At 41.8% G+C, this 15,613-nt stretch overlaps 1 protein-coding gene across 3 annotated transcripts in view; it reads right to left on the bottom strand.

Annotated features, from left to right (window-relative positions):
• Positions 1-15,613, bottom strand: part of GIPC2 (GIPC PDZ domain containing family member 2) — a 91,474-nt gene that overhangs the window by 15,844 nt on the left and 60,017 nt on the right. For all 3 annotated transcript variants that reach the window (XM_035251965.3, XM_002751000.5, XM_035251964.3), the window contains exon 4: positions 2,984-3,090. In XM_035251965.3, the coding sequence (XP_035107856.2) occupies positions 2,984-3,090 (107 nt within the window). The remainder of the gene's footprint in view (positions 1-2,983; positions 3,091-15,613) is intronic.

Here is a 15,613-nt window from a genome sequence, read left to right as displayed (position 1 = left end):
TGTAAGTTTCTTGAGACCTCCCCAGCCATGCAGAACTTCAAGTCAATTAAACCTAATTACTTTATAAATTACCCAGTCTCAGGTATTCTTTATAGCAGTGTGAAAATGGACTAATACAGAGAACCTTACACCATCTTCAGAATTTGGGCTAGGTGATTAAGGGAGTGATTTGTTTCAAATCCTATAAATCCTTTAAATCCTTAAAGTGTTTGAAATTAGATTTTAGGCCATTTGTAACAAATTTAATATTAGCAGCAAACCTGCTCTTTCCTTTCATTATGAGCTATTTTTAATTGCCCTATTTTACTAAACAGGCTATGAAAACAAGAATGGATTTTTAGATGTTTATCTTTAAATGCATCTTTCCTACCTCCCTAGGTAGATCTTAAGCTGCTCTTTTTTCATCCAGGCACCTTTGCCACAGCAGGTGCTTAACAAAGAGGGGGAATGATTTAATCCTTAGAAGATACCCCTCCTCCTGCAGGGATATCGAGTTTTTCCTGCTGACCTGCTTCCTTTGTGAGCTGTTTAAAGGTCTGCCCATTTTTCCTCAAAGCCTCCAGCAAAAGGCAGAGCTGGCATTCTCCCAGCTCCCGAAGGCCAGCTCCTTCCCTCTGTTCTTCCCTTCTCTGGTAAATTCCTTTCTTCCACTGAGATTTGCTTATTCATTCAATGAACACTTACCGGCCTTCAGCAATATACCAGACAGTGTGCTGGGCTACAGAGGGAAAGTAAAGGCTCCAAACGCCTGGAAGTCACTGCCCTGGGTTTCCTTCACATACCTCATCATATCTCATTTTCAAAATGCTTTTTGCTCTATCGGCCTTTTCATTGCCATTTGCCTCCGATCGGTCCTTTTATTCTCCCAGAACCCGGGCATTTGACTCAGGATCTTCCTCTGGATCCCCCAAAACTCACAACACCCTGGGTGACTTGGCATTCCTAAGGACAGCCTTGGCCTCATGGGTTCCTTAAGTGTCTGCTCCAACAAACCACCCCCATGACCAACCCTGGACATGCTCATGCAACAAGTTCTGGGATCCCACTCTGTGAAACAGCCTCAAAACTGTTCACCTGTCTCTTTTTCCTTCAAACACACAGGAACCTCAACAGCAATCACATATAGACTCTAGAAGGGCCCAGTGCCTTGCCCTTGCCCCCAGGAGCTCAGAGGCGTCAGTTACCTGTTCCACCTCCCCTCTGCCCACAGGAGGGCTTTGTCCCCCATGGCTTTGCTGCTGCTGTGGGCCTGCTGCTTGCCACTCGGAATCCCCACCACCACCACCCCAACGCTGCGGTTTTCTTCCTTCACCCTTCTTATCCCTCATTGTCACTTTTCCTTCTGGTGTTTTTCACTCAAACACTGACCTGTATATAGATAAAGTCAGTCAACGGGAAAAATCCTGTTTTTCTCAAACTAAAACAAATCATTTCTTAATTCAGTAATGGATCAAAGATTTCTGTTCCTTTGGTATATCAGGTCCTATTCTAGGTGATAGGGATGCAATAGTGAGCAAGACACGTGAGCAAAGGAGCTGGACAGTAGATAAAATTAAACAAAGATATAAAGAGTCCTAGGGTATTTAATGCTGATATGGTTTGGCTGTGTCTACACCGCCCCCCTCCTACAAATCTCATCTTGAATTGTAGCTCCCATAATCCCCACATGTTGTGAGAGGGACCTAATGGGAGGTAACTGAATCATAGGGGCAGGTTTTTCCTGCGTCATTGTTCTCATGATAGTAAGTCTCATGAGATCTGATGGTTTCATAAAGGGCAGATCCTCTACACATACTCTCTTGCCTGCTACCATGTAAAATGTGCCTTTGCTCCTCCTTCACCTTCCACAATGACTGTGAGGCCTCCCCAGCCATGTGGAACTGTGAGTCCATTAAACCCCTTTTTCTTTATAAATTACCCAGGCTCAGGTTATATCTTTATTAGCAGTGCAAGCTAATACAATTGCTTTGACAGAAATTAAAGGCATGGAAGAGTGGGCAGTGGGAGGGGCGGAGGAAGTTGCTATTTATACAGGATGCCTTTGAGATAGATAATGTGTGGGCAGAAACCTGATGATGACAAAGGAGCAAGGCATGCAGATAAATGGGCAAAACATTCAGGCAGAGACAACAGCAGTATCGAGAGCCTGAGATGGGAATACACCTGGAGTGTTTGGGGACAGCAAGGAGACCAGCATGACTGAAACAGAGGAAGCCAGGGCAGAGGGGTGGGAAATGAGAACAGAGAAGAAATACAGAGCTTGGTCATGTTGGTCATTCTGAGGACTTTTGCTTTTATTCTGAGTGTCATGGGGAGCCACTGGAGGATTGTGAACAGAAAAGTGACATAATTTCTCTTACATATTTTAAGGATCATTCTGAGGGCTGTGCTGAGCACAGGTGGAAAGAAGGCAAGAGTGAACACAGGAGGATTAAACAGAAGCTGATTACAATATCCAGGAGAAGATGATGGTGCCTTGGGTCACAGTGGTGGGCAGGGGCAGTGAGAAGCCACTGGACTCCAGTATATTGTAGAGGTAGATCTACTAGGATTTGCTGATAAAAGCGATGTGGAGGAACGGAAAGAGTCAAAGGTGACTACATGTTTTACGTGATAAGAGGAGTTTATGAATCTAATCTTTCATTATCAAAATCTCCTACAGGTGGCTCTGACACTTTTTCTTGGCTCTCAGAGAGCTTTAGTTGACTTAAGTTTTTGATATAGTCCAGCTAGAAACGTCATCTACAGGTAGCTGAGAATTTCTACATGTCACAATCTATGTACTTAATTTCTATATTTCCTTTCTAAATACCTTCGGTAATTTCCAGATTGTTTAAACAGACAATGAATTCAAAGTCCAAGTTTTGATTAGAATGAATGGAATTTTATCTAACTTTGTGATTTTATCTTCATTTCCAGTTCCAATAATCACACGTATCTCAACATTTCCAAGCAGAACAGAAAGTAAATGAACATAACATACCACTTCCTCCAAGGTAGCAGGGCCTTTTGATCTCAGGCGAAGTGTTCCCCTTCCACAACCAATTTTTCCTTCTGATGACTTTCCGGCCCTTGACCTCGGCTCTATTTCTACAAATACACAATGAACAGGGAAACATACACATATACACAGAAAGAATACCAACAGATTACTGTGAAAGCTAATGTAGTTTCTATCACAAAACTAAATACAATTGCTATAGAAATTTGATAAAAGGTAGGCCTTCTTATAGAATTCACCAAAACAAAATAAATTTACTTGGCATCCATTATTCTTATAGGAGAGTCTTTGGGAGAGAGTTCTAATTCCAAGAAAGGGGAATATGTGAAATGTACAGATGGGAAAGACAAAGTTACAAGGAAGAAAAAATAAAACAGTGGGCTTTATAAAGAGTAAAGAGGGGCAAGTAGTTTCATCAAGGTCACAAAAAAAAGAAAAAAAATCATGTCTGGAAAGAAGAGAGGTTTCTTCTCCTAATGGACCAATAAAAAAGAAGAAACAAAAAAAAAATCAAAGAAAAAAGAGAGAAGAGAGGGACAAAAGCACTAGCCTCTGCTTGATGCTTTATGTTAAAAAAATCCCATTTAATCCTCAAACCAACCTATGAGACAGGTGATTGCTTTCATTTTACAAATAAGGGAAAGGAAGTCAGTAAGAAATGGGGCTGGGATTCAAAACCAGGTCTTGCGGATACAGACCAGATTTCAAAGTCCATATGCTTTCCTGAACAATGCTCCAGCCCACACCCCTTGGAAGCACAAGGGATAAAATCAGAGTTGACATAGAAATAGGGTGCAAAAGAAAAAGAGCCTCTGAGCAGGTTCCAAGGAAGGAATTCTCCGCAGACAGCAAGGACAAGAGCAGCGAGCAGTGGCTTTCTATCCACAGAAAGCCACTACTTTTCTTATGCTTGGTTCTTCTGTTGTGTCTTTTCCTGTATTTGCAACACACTAAGAGTAACCACCAAATATGTTAACACAAAATGAGTGAAAGGGAAGGGTGACGAAAGAGGATAATTGGAAGATATGTGCCCTATGTAGGCCCCACTCCAATAACTTATTGTGCTGTGGGAATATAAGCCCTGCAAAGCCAGAACACCCACTTTTTTTTTGGCAAAGAAACTGGATACTCAGGCCAGGGTGGTGGCTCATGCCTGTAATCTCAGCACTTTGAGAGATGAAAACAAGCTGATCTCTTGAGCCCAGGAGTTTAAGACCAACCTGGGCAACGGGGTAAAATTCCGTCTCTACTAAAAATACAAAAACTAACCAGGTGTGGTGGCACATTCTTGTAGTTCCAGCTACTCAAGAGGCTTAGGTGGAAGGACTGCTCGAGCTCAGGTGGTCAAGACTGCAGTAAGCCATGACTGTACCACTGCACTCCAGCCTGGGCAACACAATGAGATCATGAGAAAGAAAAGAGAGAGAGAGAAGGAAGGAAAGAAGGGAGGGAGGGAGGAAGGGAGGGAGGAAGGAAGGAGAGAAAGAAGGAAGGAAGGAGACAGAATAAGAGAAAGAAGAGAGAGAGAAGGAAAGAAAGAGGATACTCGAATTCACAGAAATTAAAAAAAATTAAAAATAGAAAAAACAAAAAAGAAAGAGAATACTCAGAGTTTTGTGTGCATCTTCTGATTTAAAAATTTTTTAAGTTTGGGCAATTAAATCAAACTTTTAAAAACAACATATTGGCAAAAACAAAAGAGATCTATGGGCCAGATTCCAACCATAGGACACTAATTTATAACCTCTGTAAATATTGTGAGCGTCCTTGACTGAGGACTCCGTATGGCAGCAGTTTAGGGGAAGAGGCAGGTGGGAAGGGGATGCTGCACTAAAGCAGGCGTCTCCAAACTCCAGGGCTGCAGACTGGTGCCAATCCATGGCCTGTTAGGAACCGGGCCATACAGCATCAACTTATAGCCTGAGCTCTGCCTCCTGCCAGATCAGCAGCGGCATTAGATTCTCACAGAAAATGAATCCTACTGTAAACTGCGCACGTGAGTGATCGAGGTTGTGCGCTACTTATGAGAATCCAGCTAATGCCTAATGATGAGGTGGATAAAACAGTTTTATTCTGAAACCATTCTCTCCTGCCTGCCCCATCTGTGGAAAAATTTCTTTAGTGAGGTGGTCCCTAACCTTTTTGGCACCATGAAACCAGTCCCTGGTGCTGAAAAGGTTGGGGGCCACTGCACTAAAGAACCAGAGACAACTGAGCACTCCAGTGAGGCATCACAGGACAGGCTGGTGAGCATGCATAGGCAGTGAGGTCTGTGCAAAGCTCTCATGACACAGACATCAAGTGGCCTGCATTCTTACTTAGAACCTAGGTGATATGGTTTGGTTCTGTGTCCCCACCCAAATCTCATCTCAAATTGTAATCCCCATAATCCCCACATGTCGAAGGAGAGACCAGGTGGGAAGTGATTGGATTGGGGTGGAGGTTTCCACCATGCCATTCTCATGATAGTCAATCAGTTCTCATGAAATCTGATGGTTTTGTAAGGCAGTTTTCCCTGCTCTTGCATGCTCTCGTTCATCTGTTGCCATATAAGACATGTCTGCTTCCCCTTCCGCCATGATTGTAAGTTTCCTGAGGCCTCCCAGCCATGTAGGACTGTGAATCAATTAAACCTCTTTTCTTCATAAATGATTCGGTCTCAGGGATGTCTTTATAGCAGTGTGAGAACAGACTAATAAGCCAGGATAATTACTATATTCAGCCAAGTACTGCTTTACTATTGGGAATCTATGCCAAAGTGATTAAGGATTTTGCAAATTAATTTTGCATATTAATTTTGACCTGTATTCAGGAACAGAATCACCGAAACTTAAAACATAAGTTTTCCTCTGAGAATAAACCTATTAAAAATTATCATGTAATGAGTACACAAGCCCAACCTAACCAAAAACCTATAAACGGTGGCTGATGAGCTGGGGAACACCCAAATGCTAATCGTGGTGACCAGACATTCACAGGAGACCAGAGCTATATCAGCAAGCCTATAGTATTGGCCTTGGTAGTTATAATCTGTCCTGCATGAGGGAAAAAAGAACTCTCATGCACTCAGCATAGAGTTTCAAAATGAGTACGGAAAGAAAAAGATTAAGTTGACCTGTCCAGGACAGGATCAGCACTGTCCAGTGTTATGTACTGCCTAACAGTGTAAGTGTCCCCAGCCCAGAGTCGTGTATATCCCCAAAGCAGTGAAGATAGCCTCGTCTTAATGGTAGTAATCTTAAGACAAGCAACCTCCTTCCCTGACTCTACTGCAATTTCACCAAGCAATTTCACCAAATTGTACCTACTTGGTACAATTTGTCCGCCCATATAAATTTCCTAAAGGGTGAAAAATGAACTTCTCATCTAACACATGTGTTTTGGTTTACCACTGAATATATATTTCTAATTGCAAAATAATATATTGCCATTCTGATTTTTCAAAAAGTGTGTCTTGTAAGTTTGGTGAGCATGATATAGCCCTGAAAAACTGAACAACTCTAAATACATTGAAAAATAAAAGGTTTCTGGGATTTATAAAGCTAAGGACCCAGCCTCTGGAATGAGGGGCATCACAAAAGCTTGTATCATCCCTGCCTGAGAAGTCAGCTCTCCTCTCTACATGATGTTTCTATCTTACCTTCCTCTTACCTGCAGCACTGGTAGCCAGAAGGGAAAATGTATGTAGCATGGAGGAGTTTTCATTAATAAATTTTATTTGATAGAGCAGTTTTAGGTTCACAGCAAAACTGAGCAGAAAGTACAGAAAGTTTGCATATGACCCCTATCCCCACCGCACAGGCACAGCCTCTCCCATTATCAACCTCCAGCACCAGAGTAAGACTTCTGCTACAACTGATGAAACTACATTGACACATCGCAATCACCCAATGTCCATAATTTAGAGTTCACTCTTGGTGTTACACATTTTATGGATTTGCATAAGTGCATATTATATGTATCCACTATTGTAATATTATACAAAATGGTGTTTCTACCCTAAAAATCTTCCAAGCTCCTCCTATACATTCTGGATTTTTTTTTATCATCATGTATTTGCCAAGCCATCTTCTCAAAGGTGGCATCTCAAAGCTTACCACTTGGTGGCACCAAAGTTAAATTTAAATTCTGGCTTGGACCAGGCTCCAGAAGGGCAGTTTTCACCTCTAAGGAAACAGAAGCCATGTTTCTCTATGAGCCTATGATTCAGGTACATAAATCAATCTGTTTATACACAAGAACAAGCAGGATGGTCCTGTTCACCCACAGGGGGAAAAACAGATTTTATGTTTTTGAAATGTTTTGGAGATCACAAATGTTTATAGCCTGGCCTACTTTTGGCGTGCTGGCCTGTCTAAGCACGTCTGGCCAACTAGGTCAAGCCCTAAATCAGTCAGTTTACATGAAGAGATCTGCATGAGGCTTCTCTTGGGGCTGAGTTATGAGAGGGATGCAGTGGATACAGCAGTCACTGCTCCCAGCCTGCACCTGCAGCTAGCTGATTCACTAGATGTATCAGGGCTCCCAGTTGAGGGTACTGGCCATCTGCCTGCCATACGTCACTTAGGGCACAGGAACACACAGCTTGTGGGTGCCTAACCACTCCCACCGTGGAGTTGCACGTAGCCTAAAAGCAGTCAGGTTTGTTCCCAGACCTTTTTGTGGCAACTGTATCTGTTACTGTAATTACGTGCTTTAATTTAAAAGTGCATGAGCTGATGAAGTGAGTGTAAAACAAGGAGTTATTAGTGCTATGAAAACTAGGTTGATGGTTGATTGCCTTGGAAAGACTCCGTAAGGGTCAGTTGCAAAAAAAAAAAAAAATTAGATGTGGGCAAGGTGACTCTAGGAGATCAGAAAAAATATTTTTGGCTGGGTGCAGTGGCTCATGCCTGTAATCTCAACACATTAGCAGGCCAAGGCAGGAGGATCACTTGAGCTCAGGAGTTCAGGACCAGCCCGTGCAATATAGCGAGACCTTGTCTCTACTAGAAATTTTAGGCTGGGTGCCGTGGCTCATGTCTCTAATCCCAGCATTTTGAAAGGCCAAGGTCAGTGGATAACTTGAGCCCAGGAATTTGAGACCTGCCTGGGCAACATGGTGAAACTCCACCTCTACAAAAAATACAAAAATTAGCCAGACAGAATAGCGCGCACCTGCAGCCCTTGCTAGCAGGAGGCTGAAGTAAGAGGACTGCTTGAGCCCAGGACCTCGAGGCTGCAGTGAGCTGTGATCACACCATTGTACTTTAGTCTGGGTGACAGAACAAGACCTTGTCTCAAAAAAAAAGAAAAAAAAATGTTTTATCAGCCCGGCATGGTGGGACGTGCCTGTAGTCCAAGCTACACAGGAGACTAAGGTATGAAGATCATTTAAGCCTGGGAGTTTGAGACTGCAATGAACTACAATTGAAATGAAAAAAGAAAGTATCTTTTTAAACAGCCATTATTTTCCATATCTGGTTTTTTTTAATGCAATAGAACCCAGAGGTATGCATTAAGGTTGTGATTATAGAAGACAGACATCATAGAACCCCAATTTGTGTCCTCCACTCGAAAGGCCTTTTACATTAAGAGTGATAAAAGAATATACACTTCTATGTTTTAAAACATAGAAATGGGAACTCTCTGTACTTTCTTCTCAGTTTTGCCATGAACCTAAACATTATTTTTTAGTTTTTATGCTGGGAGTACAAGTGCAGGTTTCTTACGTGCATAGGTTGCTAGTGGTGAAGTCTGAACTTTGCACGTACGCATCACCCAAATAATGAATGTTGTTCATGATTTACATCTATGTTTTAAATTAAAATGAAATGTTTATATACACATGTATCATTCTTTACAAGAACCTATTTTAACTGACATTTTCAATAAACAGCCAAACCCCTAGTTTCTGCTATTTGGTAATGCTCAGGTAGAGAGATGGAGAAATGGAAAAGGCAGAAAGGTGTCTGTTTTACTCCGAAAAGCTTGTGCCTGGGCCCTAGGGAAAGAAGCAGTGCTGACAGAAGATGAAAGCACTGTTGTCAGGAGGAGCACATGCAACATAGCTTAGATCCTCAACTGTCAAAGGAGCAGGCAGTGGGGAGGCTGGATATTCTCCCCACTTCCGCACAGAGTGAGGCCTTGCTCTAGTTGGCCCAGAGTATGGAGCAGCACCGTCAGGGCATGGGCAGAGACCATCATTTCAAGGTGAAGTGTGCACAGATGGAAACTGCCGTATCCAAGTTGCTCAGTGAACAAGAAATAGCCCAAAGACACCCAGAGGGAAGAATGGGATGCTAAAGACACAGAGAAGGTCAACAAGGGTGCCTAACAGGACCACACTTCCTTGGAGCATGTGTGAAACCCTTGAGAACATCTGGAAATAGTTGCAAAGGGGGAACATTGTAGTGTGCTGAGGGCCTGTGTGAAAAGGCGGTAGGAGACAAAAAATAACCAATGGTATTTTGGTGACAAAAAGGAAACAAACCAATCACTTTCAGTTCCAAACTGTGAAATAAAAGTTGTTCTCATATTTCTGATTAGCTCTCTGCTGAAAGTGAAACCCTGTTAAAGTTTTCCTGACTTCTCAAAAGCATATTATCTGGCTCTCTTTAAACATCTTGCAAGGGCTTTAGTACGGAGGTCTGATTATCACCACCATCACTGTTTTCAAATGTGGTATCAAGGCCTGTACGTAATGTTCTCAATTGCATTCTGATCACTGATATCTACTGATTTACTTGTGAGAAAATTAACATTTTGATTCAATCTGTATTGTTATCCATAGCATTGTGGTTTAGAGCATGGACTTTAGAATCAGGGTACCTGAGTTAAAATCCCAGCTCCTCTCCTTGCAAGTTGTGTGACCTTGTGGAATAAGTTCTTATCTACAAAATATTTACACCTATTTACAGCATTGTTTTAACTCATATGACTACTGTATGAAAGATGCTTTGCCCAGTGGCCTGTCTTATGTTAATAGAATGCTCCTGCTAGAGTTTACAATTTGCTTCTGCTGGTGCTTCAACCTGAGAGAGGGAAATGTGCTCTTCCACTCTCTCCTAAGAAAACAACGTATATAGGTTTTCTCCCTAAAAAATGAAATAGGCAAAGGTTCCTCTTAAAATGTTCAGAAAGCTGTCACTTGAAATATCAGGGGCAAAGTTCTCTTCCTCATTCTATTTCATTTCTTCTATAAAACAATATGATTTCTCCCTAAAATTTAGAGCAGGGTGGAAACAAAAGATGACCCTCCCATTGCTCCACTCTGAGATCCTCTAAAGTGGATGAGTGTAAGCCCAGCCCCTCACAGGACACTCAGTAATGGGGTCCTTCCAGTGAGGAAGGGGAAGAAGGGTCCACTGAGGGCCCAGAGAAAAGAGTAAAATCCTTGGACTCTGTGGTCTCTGTCCATCGCTCCAGCCCACCCCAAAAATCCCCTATTAGAGTTTTATGACACCATGTGTACAAGTGACCATTCATATCACCACTCCATCCCAGAAAATTAGACATGCAGCTCCCTCCTCTAAGCACTCACGTAGGGTGAACTCAGCTATCTTGTCGAATTCAACAATCAGTTTCTATACTTTCCATCTCTGAAGTTACAGAGCACCAAGAGAAACATCAAAGGGCAGGCTAGGTGGCAACTCAGCAGCACCCTGCAGGATGTGTGCACCAACAGTCCTCAGCATTGCAGACCCAGAAATGCTTATTTTTTTTTTCAGCGTTCCCAGAGCTGATCTGAATCTTAGGAGTTGATTCACAATAACCAAATTCACAAAGAACAGATGTCACCAAATCAGTTTATTAATCCACAAGGAGAGACATTATCAAAAGCCCAAGTAGGCTCCCGTGCTTCATTCTCACATGCCTGAGACTTCCTGGAGAAAGTAACTTGTAAGCAGAGAATCAACCATCACAAGTAAAGACAGCAAGGCTAGGTGGGCAAAGGGGAGGAGTAGAGAGGGAAAAGTGTTCTAGGCTATATAGCTCAGCAAGTTCAGAGATTCCAAAGGCAATGAATGGAGAATTTACGTTTCCAAGTCCCTCCCATTTACGCAACTCTCAATTCATTAGTTCTCTATCCCTTCCAGAAATTATCCCCTTGAAGTTTTTTCTTCCCACTGGATACCTGAGAGGTTTAATGTGCCTGTCACCAGAGCAAAGGACTTTGGCATTAAGGACAATTCTCTCAGGACAAGACTACAAACAGGTAGTTCACATTTGCACATAGAACACAGACATATTTGTCGGAGGTGCAGTGTTTTCAGATTTTTAATTAGTTGCAACTCTTTAAATATTGGGTGATTTCTTACAAAAATTCAAATTTTAGGTTTCTCTTGGAGAATGACACATTTCTGCAAAGCAATAATAATTAGGGTCAACAGTTCTACCTGGGCTTTGCAGCTCTCTGCCCTCATTTTCAGGTATCTCTCAAGATGTAGAGGTTCCCTCTACAGATAGATATCTATTGAACATATATAATGTCCCTATATTCATCTAGGAAGAGCCAAGGTAAATCATTTGGGGTAAGTCAAAGATAGTGTCTTTTTTTTTTTTTTTTGAGATGGAGTCTCACTGTATTTCCCAAACTGGGGTGCAGTGGTGCGATCTTATCTCACTGCAACCTCCACCTCCCAGTTTCAAATGATTCTCCTACCTCAGCCTCCCGAGTAGTTGGAACTGCAGGTGTGTGAACTACAGGTGTGTGCCAGCACAGCGGCTAATACACACACACACACACACACACACACACACACATATATATATATATGTTTTTTTTTTTTTTTTTAGTAGAGACAGGGTTTCACTGTGTTAGCCAGGATGGTCTGACCTCATGATCCTCCCGCCTAGGACTCCCAAAGTGCTGGGATTACAGGCATGCACCACCACACCCGACTGGTAGTGCCTTTTTTTATTCACCAAGCATTTACTATATCCCGGGTAACAGTATATAAAATTATTTATATGCTTTTTAAATACTTATAAAACTATTAAGAGATAGGTATTATTATTATCCTAATTTCTTTTTTTTTTTTGAGATGGAGTTTCACTCTTGTTACCCAGGCTGGAGTGTAATGACGCGATCTTGGCTCACCGCAACCTCCGCCTCCTAGGTTCAGGCAACTCTCCTGCCTCAGCCTCCTGAGTAGCTGGGATTACGGGCACACACCACCATGCCCAGCTAATTTTTTGTATTTTTAGTAGAGACGGGGTTTCACCATGTTGACCAGGATGGTCTCGATCTCTTGACCTCGTGATCCACCCGCCTGGGCCTCCCAAAGTGCTGGGATTACAGGCTTGAGCCACCGTGCCCGGCTATTATCCTAATTTCATGATTGAGGAAACTAAGGCTTGAAAAAGTGAAATGATTTTACCAGGGTCACAGACAACAGATAAGATGGCAGAGCTGGAATAAAAGGCCAGGCAGGTCCACCCTAGAAACACTACTTCATTTTGCATTCTATTGAAAGTTATGAGGTGCCATTGGTAAACAACATTCCTTGGTTGTTTTAGTACACACTGGTCATTTAAGAATCACTGTGGTTCAGGGGAAGCTGACCGCTCCTAGCTTCAGATATGGGACACAAGAATGGGCCAAGCCAAACTGATCCCCTTCATCACAGTGATTGCCTCAGAGGCGCGCATGTGACTAAAGGCCACAAGGTCAGAATAAATCTCAGGACTTTTGCTGGAAATTCTGAGACAAAGTCTCTCTCCTTTTCTGCTCTGCATAATAAGAAAGCAGATGGTCCCAGCAGTTGCTGACCATCATGTTGGAACACAGTGTGGAGCTAACCTTAAAACGATGCCTAAATGATGAAGCAGATACATCAAACAGGACATCAGAGCAGAGAGAAAAGGCAAGAAACTGGGTCCTGGTCACATTGTATGGGCCCCACACAGAGCTTTGCTAATGCCAGCATCACTCATGGACAGCTAGTTTGTATGATTCCCATTTCTGCTTAAGCCAGTTTAGTAGGGTTTACCATGGTCTCCAAATGGAAAACACCTCAGAGATACAGAATTCTGTCCAAGTAGTGAAACAACCCATCTGAAAAGAACTTCCAACGCTTAGATATACACCAACGGCATTGTCCGTAAACAGCTCATGTGCTCCCTACCCTGCATCGACCCCCAACCTACGTACACACTCCTCAGGATAGTTGACATAAAATCTAGCTTCTGTCTCAGAATGTAAGATTTTAACTACACTCCCTTTTTCCATGTGTCCTTCCTCTCTCCAACATTTCTGAAACTTCTTTAAAATGGCTTTTAAAAAATTGCAATTATTAGGGTGCTGAGACAGACCAAAGGCAAGGAAAAGGAGGCATATATTGATGCCACCTACATGAAGGTGTCCATTGTCGTCTATTGGAACAAAAGGGCTGCCCACACATGAACAAACCCCACAGCACACAAATGTGGCTCAACCATTCCATTGATAAGACAGAGCAGGGCATGATGCATAACAGAAGTGCAATAACTGTGCTGGAAATCTTGTTCTTTAGCTAAGGTATCATTTAAGAAAACTCCAACCCTGTTTTCATAACTCCCTAAAACTGCAGGCATCTCTGGAGAAAAGGTTCACACCTTTAATCCAGAGATTATATATCTATCTCCCTGCTATCCCTCCCCTAGTCCCCCACCCCTCTGACAAGCCCTGATGTATGTTGTTTCCCTCCCTGTGCCCATGTATTCTCATTGTTCAACACCCACTTATGAGTGAGAACATGTGGTGTTTGGTTTTCTGTTCTTGTGTCAGTTTGCTGAGAATGATGGTTTCCAGTTTTATCCATCTCCCTGCGAAGGACATGAACCCATCCTTTTTTATGGCTGCATAGTATTCCATGGTGTATATGTGCCACATTTTCTTTATCCAGTCTATCATTGATGGGTATCTGAGTTGGTTCCAACTCTTTGCTATTGTGAACAGTGCCACAATAAACATGTGTACATGTGTCTTTATAGTAGAATGATTTATAATCCTTTGGGTATATACCCAGTAATTGGATTGCCTGGTCAAACGGTATTTCTAGTTCTAGATATGTTAAAGGGCACTTACAGTATTTAACTCAATATTTTTAAAATGAATAATCTTTTTCTTTTTTTTGAGATGGAGTCTTACTCTGTCACCCAGACTGGAGTATGGCGGTGCAATGGCGGCTCACTGCAACGCCCACCTCCTGGGTTCAAGCGATTCTCCTGCCTCAGCCTCCTGAGTAGCTGGAATTACAGGTACCTGCCACTACACCCAACTAATTTTTTGTATTTTTAGTAGAGACGAGGTTTCACCATAACGGCCAGGTTGGTCTTCAACTCCTGACCTCAGATGATCTGCCCACCTCCCAAAGTGCTGGGATTACCAACGTGAGTCACCATGCCGCCTGGCCTCACAAACATTTTTCAACACATAAATAGAATTGCTTATCTGCCTAACTTATCTGAAAACGTACTCTGACAGTAATTTTGTACATAATTCATTAGATCCATTTTTCTGTAATTAAATGACAATTCCGATTGTAAAAATACTCTCAGGTAGAATATGTATTATTTACATAATTGCTATTTTTCTAATAAATAACATTATAGTCATACTATTTAGTTAGATTAGAAAAGCCACTTACATTTAAGCATCATTTTTTACCCCTTCATCTCACATTACTATTTTAATTAATAAGCTTTAAAACAGTTGAGAACTATTATCTACCAACCTATCCATGGTATTATTAATTCTAAATGCTCCTTAAAAAACATTACAATTCTGCAATAAAAAATTTTTAAAAATAAATAAAAAATTTAAAAAAATTACAATTCTAAGAAATCAATCACTGTTCAGGGTAAATGTCTTGAAAAATATAGCTTACAAGTTTTTAGTCTTATAGATTATAATAATTTCATTTTTCTCAGATTAAAAACTGAGCATTTGATTTTTAAAAATTTAATGAAAGTTTACAACTAGCGTAGAAAGGACCTATACTTAGGTATCCAGCTGGGTCTCTACCTTGAAAACCAATTCATCAATTAACCTCAGCACTTGTCTAACACATCTGCCACACCCCACAAAAGGGAACTTGGCTTTCTTTATTCATCTCCTCCCATAGTATCTTTGTGATAAATGCTAAGCCAAAGTCTAGCTAGATATGAAGAGGCCGGGACAAACTCTACTACATAATAAGATGATTGACAGCATGCTCTGCCCCGCAAAATTTGCATTATGTACACTAACTTTGCCAAAAAAATACATGAAAAAGAGTACCAGTGGCAGATAAAATGCAATACACATGAAACTGAACTTTTCTCCCTGACTGTCCCCCAAACCATTTCTACATCCCAACTGCCTCATTTCCAATTATAGCATCACTGTTATCACCGGCTTCTAGGATAGAAATCTTGGAAGTGACTTTTGCTTCTGAACTTTCTCTCCTCTCCCCTTCAGCTAAGTGTCATCAATCTACCTCCTACCCCATTTTTACCCTTACAATATTACTCATGCTTTTTTATTTCCTCTGAATTCCCACTGCTGCCCCAAATCCCAGCCCTGATCATTTCCTCCTGAACTGTTGCAACAGCCTCGTACATGGTTTCTCCTCTCATCAAATATAGGCACATTGGTCTCCTGGGCCT

This window comes from Callithrix jacchus, chromosome 7 (genome assembly GCF_049354715.1).
Source record: "Callithrix jacchus isolate 240 chromosome 7, calJac240_pri, whole genome shotgun sequence".
NCBI classification, from domain to species: Eukaryota; Metazoa; Chordata; class Mammalia; order Primates; family Cebidae; genus Callithrix; species Callithrix jacchus.
The sequence above is the reverse complement of the archived record's forward strand: the minus strand, read 5'-3'. Positions and strand labels throughout refer to the sequence as shown.